Source organism: Leptodactylus fuscus, chromosome 10, assembly GCF_031893055.1.
Source record: "Leptodactylus fuscus isolate aLepFus1 chromosome 10, aLepFus1.hap2, whole genome shotgun sequence".
In the NCBI taxonomy this organism is placed as follows: Eukaryota; Metazoa; Chordata; class Amphibia; order Anura; family Leptodactylidae; genus Leptodactylus; species Leptodactylus fuscus.
Genome location: NC_134274.1, coordinates 1,121,066 through 1,140,555, shown reverse-complemented (window position 1 = coordinate 1,140,555; position 19,490 = coordinate 1,121,066). Strand labels below are relative to the sequence as shown.

Below are 19,490 nucleotides of genomic sequence, written 5' to 3'. Positions count from 1 at the left end.
GCCGACTGTAGGACAGGGGAAATACAATCTATTACTATCTGTTATCAGCCATGTCAGGAGAGGAGAGGCCGACTGTAGGACAGGGGAATACAATCTATTACTATCTGTTATCAGCCATGTCAGGAAGAGGCCCGACTGTAGAACAGGAGAATACAATCTATTACTATCTGTTATCAGCCATGTCAGGAGAGGCTGACTGTAGGACAGGAGAATACAATCTATTACTATCTGTTATCAGCCATGTCAGGAGAGGAGAGGCCGACTGTAGGACAGGAGAATACAATCTATTACTATCTGTTATCAGCCATGTCAGGAGAGGAAGAGGCCGACTGTAGGACAGGAGAATACAATCTATTACTATCTGTTATCAGCCATGTCAGGAAGAGGCCGACTGTAGGACAGGGGAATACAATCTATTACTATCTGTTATCAGCCATGTCAGGAGAGGAGAGAGGCCGACTGTAGGACAGGGGAATACAATCTATTACTATCTGTTATCAGCCATGTCAGGAGAGGAGAGGCCGACTGTAGGACAGGAGAATACAATCTATTACTATCTGGTTATCAGCCATGTCAGGAGGGGAGAGAGGCCGACTGTAGGACAGGAGAATACAATCTATTACTATCTGTTATCAGCCATGTCAGGAGAGGATGAGGCCGACTGTAGGACAGGAGAATACAATCTATTACTATCTGTTATCAGCCATGTCAGGAGAGGAGAGGCCCGACTGTAGGACAGGAGAATACAATCTATTACTATCTGTTATCAGCCATGTCAGGAGAGGAGAGGCCGACTGTAGGACAGGGGAATACAATCTATTACTATCTGTTATCAGCCATGTCAGGAGAGGAGAGAGGCCGACTGTAGGACAGGGGAATACAATCTATTACTATCTGTTATCAGCCATGGTCCAGGAGGGGAGAGGCACGACTGTAGGACAGGGGAATACAATCTATTACTATCTGTTATCAGCCATGTCAGGAGGGGAGAGGCCGACTGTAGGACAGGGGAATACAATCTATTACTATCTGTTATCAGCCATGTCAGGAGAGGAGAGGCCGACTGTAGGACAGGGGAATACAATCTATTACTATCTGTTATCAGCCATGTCAGGAGGGGAGAGGCCGACTGTAGGACAGGAGAATACAATCTATTACTATCTGTTATCAGCCATGTCAGGAGAGGAGAGGCCGACTGTAGGACAGGAGAATACAATCTATTACTATCTGTTATCAGCCATGTCAGGAGGGGAGAGGCCGACTGTAGGACAGGGGAATACAATCTATTACTATCTGTTATCAGCCATGTCAGGAGAGGAGAGGCCGACTGTAGGACAGGGGAATACAATCTATTAACTATCTGTTATCAGTCATGTCAGGAGGGGAGAGGCCGACTGTAGGACAGGGGAATACAATCTATTACTATCTGTTATCAGCCATGTCAGGAGGGGAGAGGCCGACTGTAGGACAGGAGAATACAATCTATTACTATCTGTTATCAGCCATGTCAGGAGAGGAAGAGGCCGACTGTAGGACAGGAGAATACAATCTATTACTATCTGTTATCAGCCATGTCAGAGAGAGGCCGACTGGTAGGACAGGGGAATACAATCTATTACTATCTGTTATCAGCCATGTCAGGAGAGGAGAGAGGCGACTGTAGGACAGGAGAATACAATCTATTACTATCTGTTATCAGCCATGTCAGGAGAGGCCGACTGTAGGACAGAAAATACAATCTATTACTATCTGTTATCAGCCATGTCAGGAGAGGAGAGACCGACTGTAGGACAGGAGAATACAATCTATTACTAATCTGTTATCAGCCATGTCAGGAGGGGAGAGGCCGACTGTAGGACAGGGGAATACAATCTATTAACTATCTGTTATCAGCCATGTCAGGAGGGGAGAGGCCGACTGTAGGACAGGGGAATACAATCTATTACTATCTGTTAATGTAGGACAGGGGAATACAATCTATCACTATCTGTTATCAGCCATGTCAGGAGAGGAGAGGCCGACTGTAGGACAGGGGAATACAATCTATTACTATCTGATATCAGCCATGTCAGGAGAGGAGAGGCCGACTGTAGGACAGGGGAATACAATCTATTACTATCTGTTATCAGCCATGTCAGGAGAGGAGAGGCCGACTGTAGGACAGGAGAATACAATCTATTACTATCTGTTATCAGCCATGTCAGGAGAGGAGAGGCCGACTGTAGGACAGGAGAATACAATCTATTACTATCTGGTATCAGCCATGTCAGGAGAGGAGAGGCCGACTGTAGGACAGGAGAATACAATCTATTACTATCTGTTATCAGCCATGTCAGGAGAGGAGAGGCCGACTGTAGGACAGGGGAATACAATCTATTACTATCTGTTATCAGCCATGTCAGGAGAGGAGAGGCCGACTGTAGGACAGGAGAATACAATCTATTACTATCTGTTATCAGCCATGTCAGGAGAGGAGAGGCCGACTGTAGGACAGGAGAATACGATCTATTACTATCTGTTATCAGCCATGTCAGGAGAGGAGAGGCCGACTGTAGGACAGGGGAATACAATCTATTACTATCTGTTATCAGCCATGTCAGGAGAGGAGAGGCCGACTGTAGGACAGGAGAATACAATCTATTACTATCTGTTATCAGCCATGTCAGGAGAGGCCGACTGTAGGACAGGGGAATACAATCTATTACTATCTGTTATCAGCCATGTCAGGAGAGGAGAGGCCGACTGTAGGACAGGAGAATACAATCTATTACTATCTGTTATCAGCCATGTCAGGAGAGGCCGACTGTAGGACAGGGGAATACAATCTATTACTATCTGTTATCAGCCATGTCAGGAGAGGAGAGGCCGACTGTAGGACAGGGGAATACAATCTATTACTATCTGTTATCAGCCATGTCAGGAGAGGAGAGGCCGACTGTAGGACAGGGGAATACAATCTATTACTATCTGTTATCAGCCATGTCAGGAGAGGCGAGGCCGACTGTAGGACAGGGGAATACAATCTATTACTATCTGTTATCAGCCATGTCAGGAGGGGAGAGGCCGACTGTAGGACAGGGGAATACAATCTATTACTATCTGTTATCAGCCATGTCAGGAGAGGAGAGGCCGACTGTAGGACAGGGGAATACAATCTATTACTATCTGTTATCAGCCATGTCAGGAGAGGAGAGGCCGACTGTAGGACAGGGGAATACAATCTATTACTATCTGTTATCAGCCATGTCAGGAGAGGAGAGGCCGACTGTAGGACAGGAGAATACAATCTATTACTATCTGTTATCAGCCATGTCAGGAGGGGAGAGGCCGACTGTAGGACAGGGGAATACAATCTATTACTATCTGTTATCAGCCATGTCAGGAGAGGAGAGGCCGACTGTAGGACAGGGGAATACAATCTATTACTATCTGATATCAGCCATGTCAGGAGAGGAGAGGCCGACTGTAGGACAGGGGAATACAATCTATTACTATCTGTTATCAGCCATGTCAGGAGAGGAGAGGCCGACTGTAGGACAGGAGAATACAATCTATTACTATCTGTTATCAGCCATGTCAGGAGGGGAGAGGCCGACTGTAGGACAGGGGAATACAATCTATTACTATCTGTTATCAGCCATGTCAGGAGAGGAGAGGCCGACTGTAGGACAGGGGAATACAATCTATTACTATCTGTTATCAGCCATGTCAGGAGAGGAGAGGCCGACTGTAGGACAGGGGAATACAATCTATTACTATCTGTTATCAGCCATGTCAGGAGAGGAGAGGCCGACTGTAGGACAGGAGAATACAATCTATTACTATCTGTTATCAGCCATGTCAGGAGAGGCCGACTGTAGGACAGGAGAATACAATCTATTACTATCTGTTATCAGCCATGTCAGGAGGGGAGAGGCCGACTGTAGGACAGGAGAATACAATCTATTACTATCTGTTATCAGCCATGTCAGGAGAGGAGAGGCCGACTGTAGGACAGGGGAATACAATCTATTACTATCTATTATCAGCCATGTCAGGAGAGGAGAGGCCGACTGTAGGACGGGAATACAATCTATTACTATCGGTTTTGTGATGGTTTTGGCGCTGTAGTGCCCATTCATGGTGCTCTTATCTGTGAGTGCAGGGGGCGCTGTAGATGGGGGTGGGGTTGTATATATTCACTCAGCAGTGTATGGAGCTTGTCATGAACCTGGGAAATGACAGAATGCGCGACACCTTGTGATATAAAGGAGCCGGCGTCTATTGTTTGCACACAATGGCGGCACTCCGCACTCCCCTCTTCCTCCTCCCGTCTTCCACTTGAGCCCATTTATAGTAAATTACATCTTTATTAACGACTCAAGGACGGGTTTCCCATTTATTTGACAAATGTGCAAATGTTGATCGCACCGCGGCAGATAATGGTAAGTGAAGGAAAAGAGCGGCAGAGTCTATGAGGCGACGAATATTCTGGACATGGAGGCCGTGAGACAAGATGGATGGAAGGAGGAAAAAAAAAAAAAAAAGATGAGAATGCGGAGGGGAGGAGCTAACCACAGATGATGTCATCACCGCATGCTACACATTGACATCACTGCAGGCATGCACTAGGCTTACTGTTGCTTCTTCCAAAATTGCAGTAGGGGGCGTCGGGTTGTTCACTGGGGGGACCACTGGGGGCCCCAGCTCTGGAGGAGCCACCTGGTCATATAAAGTGGAGTAACGCTTTACACATCTGATACCGTACACAGCATACACATCATGTCTTATACTCCAGTCACATCCAGAGCTGCAGACACAATAGTGCCATTATATCACGTCGCATACTCCAGTCACATCCAGAGCTGACAGGTATATAACAGGAGACCTGAGACTGCAGCTTTGGATGTGGCCGGAGTATGTGCCTAAGGTTGGATGTCACAGTCTGCAGCACAGTCCATCAGTGACCTCTCACCTGAGGCTTCGCTCGCACCGTCTGCTGCACCGGCCGCAGGTGGACGCCTTTCTTGATACGGTCCATCATCTCCTCCACCGCCTGCCGCTTCAGGTCCCCCACATTCCCTGCTGGAGAGAAGGACTGGCAGATCAGGGCCCCCCAAATGTCTCAGCAGGAGCCCCTAAAGATCCTCCCACAATCCTCTGCTCAATCTGAGCCTCCTGCCTCAAACACAATGCTAGAGGTTCAGTGAAGACTGACACATAGGGAGAGCAGTAGGAAGGGAGGGAGGGAAGGGGTGCCGAAAGGCGGACACACGAGCAGGGCCCCCCAAAAGCAGGACCATCCCCCAGTGATCTCTAATCCTGCTCTGCGGCCCTTCCCCCAGTGATCTCTAATCCCCGCTCTGCAGCCCCTCCCCCAGTGATCTCTAATCCCCGCTCTGCAGCTCCTCCCCCAGTGATCTCTAATCCTGCTCTGCGGCCCTTCCCCCAGTGATCTCTAATCCCCGCTCTGCAGCCCCTCCCCCAGTGATCTCTAATCCCCGCTCTGCAGCTCCTCCCCCAGTGATCTCTAATCCTGCTCTGCGGCCCTTCCCCCAGTGATCTCTAATCTCCGCTCTGCAGCCCCTCCACCAGTGATCTCTAATCCGGCTCTGCGGCCCCTCCCCCAGTGATCTCTAATCTCCGCTCTGTGGCCCCTCCCCCAGTGATCTCTAATCCCCGCTCTGCAGCCCCTCCCCAGTGATCTCTAATCCCTGCTCTGCGGCCCCTCCCCCAGTGATCTCTAATCTCCGCTCTGTGGCCCCTCCCCCAGTGTTCTCTAATCCCTGCTCTGCGGCCCCTCCCCCAGTGATCTCTAATCCTGCTCTGCGGCCCCTCCCCCAGTGATCTCTAATCTCCGCTCTGCGGCCCCTCCCCCAGTGATCTCTAATCTCCGCTCTGTGGCCCCTCCCCCAGTGATCTCTATTCCCTGCTCTGTGGCCCCTCCCCCAGTGATCTCTAATCCCTGCTCTGCGGCCCCTCCCCCAGTGATCTCTAATCTCCGCTCTGTGGCCCCTCCCCCAGTGATCTCTATTCCCTGCTCTGTGGCCCCTCCCCCAGTGATCTCTATTCCCTGCTCTGTGGCCCTCCCCCAGTGATCTCTAATCTCCGCTCTGCAGCCCCTCCCCCAGTGATCTCTAATCTCCGCTCTGCAGCCCCTCCCCCAGTGATCTCTAATCTCCGCTCTGCAGCCCCTCCCCAGTGATCTCTAATCCTGCTCTGCGGCCCCTCCCTCATTGTTCTGTAATCCCCGCTCTGTGGCCCCTTTAAGCGCGGCGCTCTCCTGCGGGGCCCCGGTTTCGGAGCTGACAGCCGCTTAACCCTCAATTAACTTATTAATACAAAGGGAAACGGAGTTTGAGATTTGCGGCCTTACATTGTGAATGACTCGGAGCTGTCGGTGGCGGCCGCGGGGGGGGGGGGGCGGGGGGAGAGGCTGCCAGTGGGGGGCGGGGGGGGGGGGGGGGTGTGCGAGGCTGCCAGTGTGGGGGGCGAGGCTGCCAGTGTGGGGGGGGGGGGGCGAGGCTGCCAGTGGGGGGGGGGGGGCACTTAATTCTCCACTTTACAGAACAAGATGCTTATTATTAAGAGGCAGAAATTACCCGTCGTGTTAACTGAGGACAAAGGGGGAGAAAGGACAACAGCCCCCAATATTACCGGGTGGGGTGGGGGGTCTTACCGCTGTCCGCTTGGGGGGCGCTCTCTGGCTTCACCACGGCGACCGTCACTGAGGGCTTCTTCCGGATAATAGACATCAGGGACCTGCGGAGGACACATGACAGCTATAAGGGGGGGAGGGGGGGGCACATGACAGCTATAAGGGGGGGGAGGGGGGGCACATGACAGCTATAAGGGGGGGAGGGGGGGCACATGACAGCTATAAGGGGGGGAGGGGGGGCACATGACAGCTATAAGGGGGGGGGAGGGGGGGCACATGACAGCTATAAGGGGGGGAGGGGGGGCACATGACAGCTATAAGGGGGGGAGGGGGGGCACATGACAGCTGTAAGGGGGGGAGGGGGGGGCACATGACAGCTATAAGGGGGGGAGGGGGGGCACATGACAGCTATAAGGGGTGGGAGGGGGGACACACGCACATGACAGCTGTACGGGGGGGGGGGACACACACATGACAGCTGTACGGGGGGGACACACGTGACAGCTGTACGGGGGGGGGGGACACACGTGACAGCTGTAAGGGGAGGGGGGGGGTACACACGTGACAGCTGTACGGGGGGGGGGACACACACGTGACAGCTGTACGGGGGGGGACACACACGTGACAGCTGTACGGGGGGGGGGACGGACACATGACAGCTGTACGGGGGGGGGGGGGGACACACACAGGGGGAGGGAGCAGCTGTTCAGACTGTACATCTTACCGGATGGGGTTTGGTGGTGGCGGCGGCAGAGGGGGTGGCGGCGGTGGTGGAGGAGGGGGCGGTACCGCTTTCTCCGCCTGTTGTAGCCTCTTCTGGAGTTCTTCCACTAGAGACAGAAAAAAAGACATGAAATAAGACAAGATGGAGGAGGGGCTGAGGTAAGCCAGAGGGCGGTATAGTAACCAAGGGAGGAGCCAAGCCAGAGGGCGGTATAGTAACCAAGGGAGGAGCCAAGCCAGAGGGCGGTATAGTAACCAAGGGAGGAGCCAAGCCAGAGGGCGGTATAGTAACCAAGGGAGGAGCCAAGCCAGAGGGCGGTATAGCAACCAAGGGAGGAGCCAAGCCAGAGGGCGGTATAGTAACCAAGGGAGGAGCCAAGCCAGAGGGCGGTATAGTAACCAAGGGAGGAGCCAAGCCAGAGGGCGGATGCAAGCGGTTGTGCAACAAGAAGACTAAGGTTGGTGTACGGAACTTCATGGCAGCTCGGCCCGGACTGGTCACGTGTCAGACATCACTGATCGCACCCACAGACTGATTAGCGGAGGAGACGCTGCAATTAAACAGTGACCACGCCCTGCCGAGTGTAACCCCGCCCCTCTGAGTGTAACCCCACCCTGATGAATGTAACCCCGCCCCCTCTGACAGTGACCCTGCCCCGCCGAGTGACCCCGCAGTGCCCAAGCTTTATATTACCGGGTTTTCAGGAGAGCATCATGGCCGCCACCGTGTTCTCAGGTCAGACTATACCTGACTGCACGATTGGGGAGGGGCACAGTGTATACACAAGGGGTGCGGGCACAGTCCTGAGGGGCACAGCGTATACAGAAGGGGTGCGGGCACAGTCCTGAGGGGCTCAGCGTATACACAAGGGGTGCGGGCACAGTCCTGAGGGGCTCAGCGTATACAGAAGGGGTGCGGGCACAGTCCTGAGGGGCTCAGCGTATACAGAAGGGGTGCGGGCACAGTCCTGAGGGGCACAGCGTATACACAAGGGGTGCGGGCACAGTCCTGAGGGGCACAGCGTATACACAAGGGGTGCGGGCACAGTCCTGAGGGGCACAGCGTATACACAAGGGGTGCGGGCACAGTCCTGAGGGGCACAGCGTATACACAAGGGGTGCGGGCACAGTCCTGAGGGGCTCAGCGTATACAGAAGGGGTGCGGGCACAGTCCTGAGGGGCTCAGCGTATACTCAAGGGGTGCGGGCACAGTCCTGAGGGGCTCAGCGTATACAGAAGGGGTGCGGGCACAGTCCTGAGGGGCTCAGCGTATACAGAAGGGGTGCGGGCACAGTCCTGAGGGGCTCAGCGTATACACAAGGGGTGCGGGCACAGCGTATACACAAGGGGTGCGGGCACAGTCCTGAGGGGCTCAGCGTATACAGAAGGGGTGCGGGTACAGTCCTGAGGGGCACAGCGTACACAGAAGGGGTGCGGGCACAGCGTATACAGAAGGGGTGCGGGCACAGTCCTGAGGGGCTCAGCGTATACTCAAGGGGTGCGGGCACAGTCCTGAGGGGCTCAGCGTATACTCAAGGGGTGCGGGCACAGTCCTGAGGGGCTCAGCGTATACAGAAGGGGTGCGGGCACAGTCCTGAGGGGCTCAGCGTATACACAAGGGGTGCGGGCACAGTCCTGAGGGGCTCAGCGTATACACAAGGGGTGCGGGCACAGCGTATACACAAGGGGTGCGGGCACAGCGTATACAGAAGGGGTGCGGGTACAGTCCTGAGGGGCTCAGTGTATACACAAGGGGTGCGGGCACAGCGTATACACAAGGGGTGCGGGCACAGTCCTGAGGGGCTCAGCGTATACAGAAGGGGTGCGGGCACAGTCCTGAGGGGCTCAGCGTATACAGAAGGGGTGCGGGTACAGTCCTGAGGGGCACAGCGTACACAGAAGGGGTGCGGGCACAGCGTATACACAAGAGGTGCGGGCACAGTCCTGAGGGGCTCAGCGTATACAGAAGGGATGCGGGCACAGTCCTGAGGGGCTCAGCGTATACAGAAGGGGTGCGGGTACAGTCCTGAGGGGCTCAGCGTATACTCAAGGGGTGCGGGCACAGTCCTGAGGGGCACAGCGTATACAGAAGGGGTGCGGGCACAGTCCTGAGGGGCACAGCGTATACACAAGGGGTGCGGGCACAGTCCTGAGGGGCACAGCGTATACACAAGGGGTGCGGGCACAGTCCTGAGGGGCACAGCGTATACAGAAGGGGTGCGGGCACAGCGTATACACAAGGGGTGCGGGCACAGTCCTGAGGGGCTCAGCGTATACAGAAGGGGTGCGGGCACAGTCCTGAGGGGCTCAGCGTACACACAAGGGGTGCGGGCACAGTCCTGAGGGGCTCAGCGTACACACAAGGGGTGCGGGCACAGTCCTGAGGGGCTCAGCGTATACACAAGGGGTGCGGGCACAGCGTATACAGAAGGGGTGCGGGCACAGTCCTGAGGGGCTCAGCGTATACAGAAGGGGTGCGGGCACAGCGTATACAGAAGGGATGCGGGCACAGTCCTGAGGGGCTCAGCGTATACAGAAGGGGTGCGGGCACAGCGTATACACAAGGGGTGCGGGCACAGTCCTGAGGGGCTCCGCGTATACAGAAGGGGTGCGGGTACAGTCCTGAGGGGCACAGCGTACACAGAAGGGGTGCGGGCACAGCGTATACACAAGGGGTGCGGGCACAGTCCTGAGGGGCTCAGCGTATACAGAAGGGGTGCGGGCACAGTCCTGAGGGGCTCAGCGTATACAGAAGGGGTGCGGGTACAGTCCTGAGGGGCTCAGCGTATACAGAAGGGGTGCGGGCACAGCGTATACAGAAGGGGTGCGGGCACAGTCCTGAGGGGCACAGCGTACACAGAAGGGGTGCGGGCACAGTCCTGAGGGGCTCAGCGTATACAGAAGGGGTGCGGGTACAGTCCTGAGGGGCTCAGCGTATACAGAAGGGGTGCGGGCACAGTCCTGAGGGGCACAGCGTACACAGAAGGGGTGCGGGCACAGTCCTGAGGGGCTCAGCGTATACAGAAGGGGTGCGGGCACAGTCCTGAGGGGCTCAGCATATACAGAAGGGGTGCGGGCACAGCGCATACAGAAGGGGTGCGGGCACAGTCCTGAGGGGCACAGCGTACACAGAAGGGGTGTGGGCACAGTCCTGAGGGGCTCAGCGTATACACAAGGGGTGCGGGCACAGTCCTGAGGGGCTCAGCGTATACAGAAGGGGTGCGGGCACAGTCCTGAGGGGCACAGCGTATACACAAGGGGTGCGGGCACAGTCCTGAGGGGCTCAGCGTATACACAAGGGGTGCGGGCACAGTCCTGAGGGGCTCAGCGTATACAGAAGGGGTGCGGGCACAGTCCTGAGGGGCACAGCGTATACACAAGGGGTGCGGGCACAGTCCTGAGGGGCTCAGCGTATACACAAGGGGTGCGGGCACAGTCCTGAGGGGCTCAGTGTATACACAAGGGGTGCGGGCACAGTCCTGAGGGGCACAGCGTATACACAAGGGGTGCGGGCACAGTCCTGAGGGGCACAGCGTATACACAAGGGGTGCGGGCACAGCGTATACACAAGGGGTGCGGGCACAGTCCTGAGGGGCACAGCGTATACACAAGGGGTGCGGGCACAGTCCTGAGGGGCACAGCGTATACACAAGGGGTGCGGGCACAGTCCTGAGGGGCTCAGTGTATACACAAGGGGTGCGGGCACAGTCCTGTGGGGCACAGTGTATACACAAGGGGTGCGGGCACAGTCCTGAGGGGCACAGCGTATACACAAGGGGTGCGGGCACAGTCCTGAGGGGCTCAGCGTATACACAAGGGGTGCGGGCACAGTCCTGAGGGGCACAGCGTATACACAAGGGGTGCGGGCACAGTCCTGAGGGGCACAGCGTATACACAAGGGGTGCGGGCACAGTCCTGAGGGGCACAGCGTATACACAAGGGGTGCGGGCACAGTCCTGAGGGGCACAGCGTATACACAAGGGGTGCGGGCACAGTCCTGAGGGGCACAGCGTATACACAAGGGGTGCGGGCACAGTCCTGAGGGGCACAGCGTATACACAAGGGGTGTGGGCACAGTCCTGAGGGGCACAGCGTATACACAAGGGGTGCGGGCACAGAGTATACACAAGGGGTGCGGGCACAGTCCTGAGGGGCACAGCGTATACACAAGGGGTGCGGGCACAGTCCTGAGGGGCTCAGTGTATACACAAGGGGTGCGGGCACAGTCCTGAGGGGCTCAGCGTATACACAAGGGGTGCGGGCACAGTCCTGAGGGGCACAGCGTATACACAAGGGGTGCGGGCACAGTCCTGAGGGGCACAGCGTATACACAAGGGGTGCGGGCACAGTCCTGAGGGGCACAGCGTATACACAAGGGGTGCGGGCACAGTCCTGAGGGGCACAGCGTATACACAAGGGGTGCGGGCACAGTCCTGAGGGGCTCAGCGTATACACAAGGGGTGCGGGCACAGTCCTGAGGGGCACAGCGTATACACAAGGGGTGCGGGCACAGTCCTGAGGGGCTCAGCGTATACAGAAGGGGTGCGGGTACAGTCCTGAGGGGCACAGCGTACACAGAAGGGGTGCGGGCACAGCGTATACACAAGGGGTGCGGGCACAGTCCTGAGGGGCTCAGCGTATACAGAAGGGGTGCGGGTACAGTCCTGAGGGGCTCAGCGTATACAGAAGGGGTGCGGGCACAGCGCATACAGAAGGGGTGCGGGCACAGCGCATACAGAAGGGGTGCGGGCACAGTCCTGAGGGGCACAGCGTACACAGAAGGGGTGCGGGCACAGTCCTGAGGGGCTCAGCGTATACAGAAGGGGTGCGGGTACAGTCCTGAGGGGCTCAGCGTATACAGAAGGGGTGCGGGCACAGTCCTGAGGGGCTCAGCGTATACAGAAGGGGTGCGGGCACAGCGCATACAGAAGGGGTGCGGGCACAGCGCATACAGAAGGGGTGCGGGCACAGTCCTGAGGGGCACAGCGTACACAGAAGGGGTGCGGGCACAGTCCTGAGGGGCTCAGCGTATACAGAAGGGGTGCGGGTACAGTCCTGAGGGGCACAGCGTACACAGAAGGGGTGCGGGCACAGTCCTGAGGGGCTCAGCGTATACAGAAGGGGTGCGGGCACAGTCCTGAGGGGCTCAGCGTATACAGAAGGGGTGCGGGCACAGTCCTGAGGGGCTCAGCGTATACAGAAGGGGTGCGGGCACAGTCCTGAGGGGCTCAGCGTATACACAAGGGGTGCGGGCACAGTCCTGAGGGGCTCAGCGTATACAGAAGGGGTGCGGGCACAGTCCTGAGGGGCACAGCGTATACACAAGGGGTGCGGGCACAGTCCTGAGGGGCTCAGTGTATACACAAGGGGTGCGGGCACAGTCCTGAGGGGCACAGCGTATACACAAGGGGTGCGGGCACAGTCCTGAGGGGCACAGCGTATACACAAGGGGTGCGGGCACAGTCCTGAGGGGCTCAGCGTATACACAAGGGGTGCGGGCACAGTCCTGAGGGGCACAGCGTATACACAAGGGGTGCGGGCACAGTCCTGAGGGGCACAGCGTATACACAAGGGGTGCGGGCACAGTCCTGAGGGGCACAGCGTATACACAAGGGGTGCGGGCACAGTCCTGAGGGGCTCAGCGTATACACAAGGGGTGCGGGCACAGTCTCATACCGGAGTGTTTCAGGTCCTTGGCCGTGCACTCCGCGCTCTCCAGTCGCCCCTCCAGATCCTTCTTCTCGTCTTCCAGGATCTCCAGATGTTTCTTCAGGCTCTGAATTTCCTTCCGAAGTTTCATCTCTTGTAGCTCATCCTGCAGCTCCTTTACCTGTAAGAAACTCATCTGTGACTCCTGACATCCTCTGTGCTGCTGTGACCCTGCTCCTCCCACTATGTAACTCTCACCCTGTGACCTCCTATAAGATCAGCACACTCCTCTCCTGACATACTCTGTGCTGCTGTGAATGCGCTGGTTACCTGCAGCTGATGCCGGATCTCCGCCTCTTCCAGTAAATGCGTTAGTCTGGCGTTCTCATCCAGGGCTTTCAGCAGCTGCTGGTCGGGAGCGATGCTCTGCAGCAGGAGGCAGCTCTGTCTCTTTAGTTTATTCTGCTCAATATACATCTGCAGAACATCAGGATGACATCACATCAACCAATGAAAGAGCACCAACCCCGCCCACCTGTACACCCCCCCCACACCTGTACCCCCTCCCCCCCTCCAAATACAGCACAGACCTTTCCTGCCCTAGTGCCCCGGAACATGTATGCTGTATATACCAGTCACTGACAGCCAGCAGAGGTCTGAGAGCGGTGCTGCAGGAGAGAGGTGTGTACAGTGTGGTAGCCCCCTGCGTGCCTCTGTACCCACCAAGTGTCCCCTCCACACCCGCTCTGTACCCACTCCCTGCAGCCGCTCTGTACCCACCCCCTGCACCCGCTCTGTACCCACCCCCTGCACCCGATCTGTACCCATCCCCTGCACCCGCTCTGTACCCACCCCCTGCACCCGCTCTGTACTCACCCCCTGCACCCGCTCTGTACCCACCCCCTGCACCCGATCTGTACCCACCCCCTGCACCCGCTCTGTACCCACCCCCTGCACCCGCTCTGTACTCACCCCCTGCACCCGCTCTGTACCCACCCCCTGCACCCGCTCTGTACCCACCCCCTGCACCCGATCTATACCCACCCCCTGCACCCGCTCTGTACTCACCCCCTGCACCCGCTCTGTACCCACCCCCTGCACCCGATCTATACCCACCCCCTGCACCCGATCTATACCCACCCCCTGCACCCGCTTTATACCCACCCCTTACACCCGCTCTGTACTCACCCCTTACACCCGCTCTGTACTCACCCCTTACACCCGCTCTGTACCCACCCCCTGCACCCGCTCTGTACTCACCCCTTACACCCGCTCTGTACCCACCCCCTGCACCCGATCTGTACCCACCCCCTGCACCTGCTCTATACCCACCCCCTGCACCTGCTCTATACCCACCCCTTACACCCGCTCTGTACTCACCCCTTACACCCCCTCTGTACTCACCCCCTGCACCCGCTCTATACCCACCCCTTACACCCACTCTGTACTCACCCCCTGCACCCGCTCTGTACCCACCCCCTGCACCCGCTCTGTACTCACCCCTTACACCCGCTCTGTACCCACCCCCTGCACCCGCTCTGTACCCACCCCTTACACCCGCTCTATACCCACCCCTTACACCCGCTCTGTACTCACCCCTTACACCCGCTCTGTACTCACCCCCTGCACCCCCTCTGTACTCACCCCCTGCACCCGCTCTATACCCACCCCTTACACCCGCTCTGTACCCACCCCCTGCACCCGCTCTGTACCCACCCCCTGCACCCGCTCTATACCCACCCCTTACACCCGCTCTGTACTCACCCCTTACACCCGCTCTGTACCCACCTCCTGCACCCGCTCTGTACCCACCCCCTGCACCCGCTCTATACCCACCCCTTACACCCGCTCTGTACTCACCCCTTACACCCGCTCTGTACCCACCTCCTGCACCCGCTCTGTACCCACCCCCTGCACCCGCTCTGTACCCACCCCCTGAACCCGCTCTGTACCCACCCCTTACACCCGCTCTGTACCCACCCCCTGCACCCGCTTTATACCCACCCCTTACACCCGCTCTGTACTCACCCCTTACACCCGTTCTGTACTCACCCCTTACACCCGCTCTGTACTCACCCCCTGCACCCCCTCTGTACTCACCCCCTGCACCCGCTCTATACCCACCCCTTACACCCACTCTGTACTCACCCCCTGCACCCGCTCTGTACCCACCCCCTGCACCCGCTCTGTACTCACCTCCTGCACCCGCTCTATACCCACCCCTTACACCCGCTCTGTACTCACCCCTTACACCCGCTCTGTACCCACCTCCTGCACCTGCTCTATACCCACCCCTTACACCCGCTCTGTACCCACCCCCTGCACCCGCTCTGTACCCACCCCCTGCACCCGCTCTGTACCCACCCCCTGCACCCGCTCTGTACCCACCCCCTGCACCCGCTCTGTACCCACCCCTTACACCCGCTCTGTACCCACCTCCTGCACCCGCTCTGTACCCACCCCTTACACCTGCTCTGTACCCACCCCTTACACCCGCTCTGTACCCACCTCCTGCACCTGCTCTATACCCACCCCTTACACCCGCTCTGTACCCACCCCCTGCACCTGCTCTATACCCACCCCTTACACCCGCTCTGTACCCACCTCCTGCACCCACTCTGTACCCACCCCCTGCAGCCGCTCTGTACTCACCCCTTACACCCGCTCTGTACCCACCCCTTACACCCGCTCTGTACCCACCCCTTACACCCGCTCTGTACCCACCTCCTGCACCCGCTCTATACCCACCTCCTGTGCCAGAGACTCTGCTTTTACTCGGAGATCTTTCTCCATCTCTAAATCGCTCTGCAGTTCTTCATATTCTTCTACAGCCAAGACTGAAACTAAAAGGGAGACAAAAGTGATCAACAGCAGCAGCAGCAGGGCCCCGGGCCCTCAGAGAGCAGGCACCAACATAATACTACTACATGGACAGCGGAGGGCGCCACTACAAGATCTACAGGAGGAATAGTGGTAGTATATACAATAATGTGACTGTATATAATGTGTATTATTCGCCTGCTTCGTGGACTTTAAGAAGGCGTTTGATTCAGTATGGCACCCAGGCCTACTCCTAAAACTCCTAGAGAGTGGAATAGGAGGAAGAACGTACGACGTCATCAAGAGCTCCTACACCGGAAACCAGTGCAGTGTGAAGGTGAATGGGAAAAGGACCGCATACTTCCAACAGGCCCGAGGGGTCAGACAAGGCTGTAGCCTGAGCCCAACGCTCTTCAACATCTATATCAATGAACTGGCTACAGCCCTGGAGGCCTCACCAACCCCAGGCCTCACCCTGAACAATCGAGAGGTGAAGTTCCTGCTATACGCCGATGACCTCCTACTCCTGGCCCCCACCGAGAAAGACCTCCAAGAAAGCCTGTCAGTGCTGGAAAAATTCAGCACCACATGGGCCCTACCCATCAACCAGAAGAAGACCAAAGTCATGGTATTCCAGAAGAAGGGCCACAATAAAGCCTCCACCACCTCACAATTCACACTGAACGGCTCCACACTGGAGAAAACCAACAGCTACACCTACCTGGGGCTGGAGCTCAGCCAATCAGGAAGCTTCAAAGCAGCAATAGAAACCCTGAAAGCAAAAGCCTGCAGAACCTTCTACGCCATCAGAAGACAACTGTACCACCTCAAACCACCGGTGAGGGTCTGGCTGAAGATATTTGACGCTGTCATCTCCCCGATCCTTCTCTATGGCAGTGAGGTTTGGGGCCCAGCCACCTACCCAGACCAGTCAAGGTGGGATTCCAGCCCAACAGAGAACTTCCACCTGGAGTTCTGCAAATACCTGCTCCATGTCCATCGCAACACCACCAACATGGCCTGCAGGGCAGAGCTAGGCAGACTCCCCCTATGGCTCACCATACAGAAGAGGGCGCTATCATTCTGGACTCACATACAGGGCAGCAGTCCTGACTCTTACCACCACCAAGCCTGGCTGAGCCACAGAGCCCCGAGAAAAACTGATACCACCCAACCAAGCATCAGCCATCTGCCAAGCCAAAACCCCCAACATGCCCCGAACAAGGCTCAAATAAAAGGAGTCATTGAGAGAGACAGAGAGCGGTACATGGAGGAATGGAGGAGCGCAATAAATAACTCCAAGAAACTCACCAATGTGTACCAATCCCTACAAAGGGACTACACCATGGCCACCTACCTGGAGAGAATACGCCACCCCAAGCACAGACAGACCCTGAGCCGGTACAGACTGAGCGCCCACAACCTAGAGATAGAGACGGGGCGATACAGGCAGACGTACAAGCCACGGGAGAAGAGACTGTGCCAGCACTGTGACCAGGGGGCCCTAGAAGACCAGACCCACTTCCTGCTACACTGCACCAAATACTCAGCTATGAGGGCCGTCTACTACCAAAGACTCTCTGCCCACATCCCAGACTGGGAGAAGAGGAAACTCTACATCCTACTGGGAGAAGAAGAGGCCACTGTGGAGATCGCTGCCCAATACGTGTCCAGCTGTCACCAAACCAGAGGAAGATGAGACCATAGACTGTTATATTTATCCCAATACACCCGCCCCACCCACCCCCACCCACCCCCACCTCCCCATATAGCGGTCACCAAACCAGAGGAAGATGAGACTCCACGGACTGTTATATTTATCCCAATACACCCGCCCCACCCCCACCTCCCCATATAGCGGTCACCAAACCAGAGGAAGATGAGACTCCATGGACTGTTATATTTATCCCAATACACCCGCCCCACCCCCACATATAGCTGTCACCAACTAAGGAAGATGAGACTCCACGGACTGTTATATTTATCCCAATACACCCGCCCCACCCCACCTCCCCATATAGCGGTCACCAACGAAGAGGAAGATGAGACTCCATGGACTGTTATATTTATCCCAATACACCTGCCCCACCCCCGCCTCCCCATATAGCAGCCACCAACGAAGAGGAAGATGAGACTCCACGGACTGTTATATTTATCCCAATACACCCGCCCCACCCCCGCCTCCCCATATAGCAGTCACCAACGAAGAGGAAGATGAGACTCCACGGACTGTTATACCCCAAATCAGCCACATCCCCCCCCCACCCTCTCCCCCTCGACTCCAACCCCCCCCCTCTTTACTAGCTTTGGCAATGCCAAATCTCCATTCAGACATGCCAATAAAGCTATATAGTATATAATCCTGATGTGTGTATATTTTGGAGGGGCCGGAGCAGAGATGGGGGGGCTACATTACTGCTGCGTTCATATATGTTATATATATGTTATAGGTGGTGATGCAGTGGCGCCCCCACCCCCGGAGCTGGTAATGAGAGGTGGTGCGGTTTAGATTAAACGCTACAATTAGCCTAAGTTTCTAATCCCATTAAGCGATGAACGACTCCAGGGTCCTGGTGCACACAGACCGCCCCCACCGCCCTCGCCGCCGCTCTGACATGGTGATTATAATCAGAGCGCGGCTCACTGCCAGACACAACTTCACATTCGCCTCCGGCTTTTCAATGGACCTTAATTACTAATCAAAGGAGAAGCAATTAAGAAAAGCAGTGACTCCCAGATCTGTCAGCAAACAAGTTCGGAGAGGGGGGGGGGAGGCAAAAGCACAGGCCCCGTGGCTCTGACAGCTGAGGGTTTGGTACAGTCTATGGGGCAGGTGTCATCATGGCTGTGCATCCTGTCGCCTTACACCCGGTGTACACATGGTTTCTGTCAGTGTTAGGGCAGGTGGGCGGGCAGGTAGGTGGGTAGGCAGGCGGGCGGGCAGGCAGGCGGGCGGGCAGCTCACCTCGGTTGTATTTCTCCAGCAGTCTCCGTTGCTCACGTGACTCTTTACTCAGCGACACGTTTTCTTTCTTTGTGACATTTACCTGCAAACAAAAGAATCAAAATGTGGAAAAAAGATGAAGAGGAGGAGGAAGAGGGGCCACAGCGGCTGTATACAGGGGCCCGAGCTATATACACACTATACTATAACCCACCTCCTCCATCAGGTCCACCAGTCTGGAGCGCAGATCGTCCAATTCCATCGACAGCCTCGACTTCTCCTCCTGCACAGAAAGGAGTCGCTGCTGGAGATCTGGTAGAAGGAAGGAGAGGATGAGACAACAGGCCAAGGTCGCAGGTCACGGGTCACAGGTCACAGCATCACATATATATTATATATATATATATATAAAACAATCCGGTCTGTCAGCAACTTGTATGGATGGAGAATGTAATGTTATTGGAATAAGCAGTGTTTTCTCCACTAAAAGGCCATTTTCCATCCATATAAGCGGCTGACAGACCGGACTGTTTATTGCCTGGAGAGGGGTCTCTGCTGTGCAATTTGTGGGATAATCCCCAGATTTGCTGGTGCTGCTGCAATTGCTTTTCTTTGAAATAATACATAAATATATATATACGCGCATCAGTATAATACAGCGTACAACGTCATCATAATGTCTGGGGCTCTGTCCTACCTTATAGATAGCTCTGACCT

At 56.2% G+C, this 19,490-nt stretch overlaps 1 protein-coding gene across 1 annotated transcript in view; it reads right to left on the bottom strand.

The window, feature by feature from the left end:
* SHTN1 (shootin 1) overlaps positions 1-19,490 on the bottom strand; it is a 57,877-nt gene that overhangs the window by 4,151 nt on the left and 34,236 nt on the right. Inside the window, 9 exon segments of the mRNA XM_075258517.1 lie at positions 4,618-4,701; positions 4,955-5,064; positions 6,659-6,741; positions 7,362-7,467; positions 13,037-13,190; positions 13,340-13,486; positions 15,758-15,852; positions 18,795-18,876; positions 18,988-19,085. Coding sequence (XP_075114618.1) covers positions 4,618-4,701; positions 4,955-5,064; positions 6,659-6,741; positions 7,362-7,467; positions 13,037-13,190; positions 13,340-13,486; positions 15,758-15,852; positions 18,795-18,876; positions 18,988-19,085 — 959 coding nt within the window.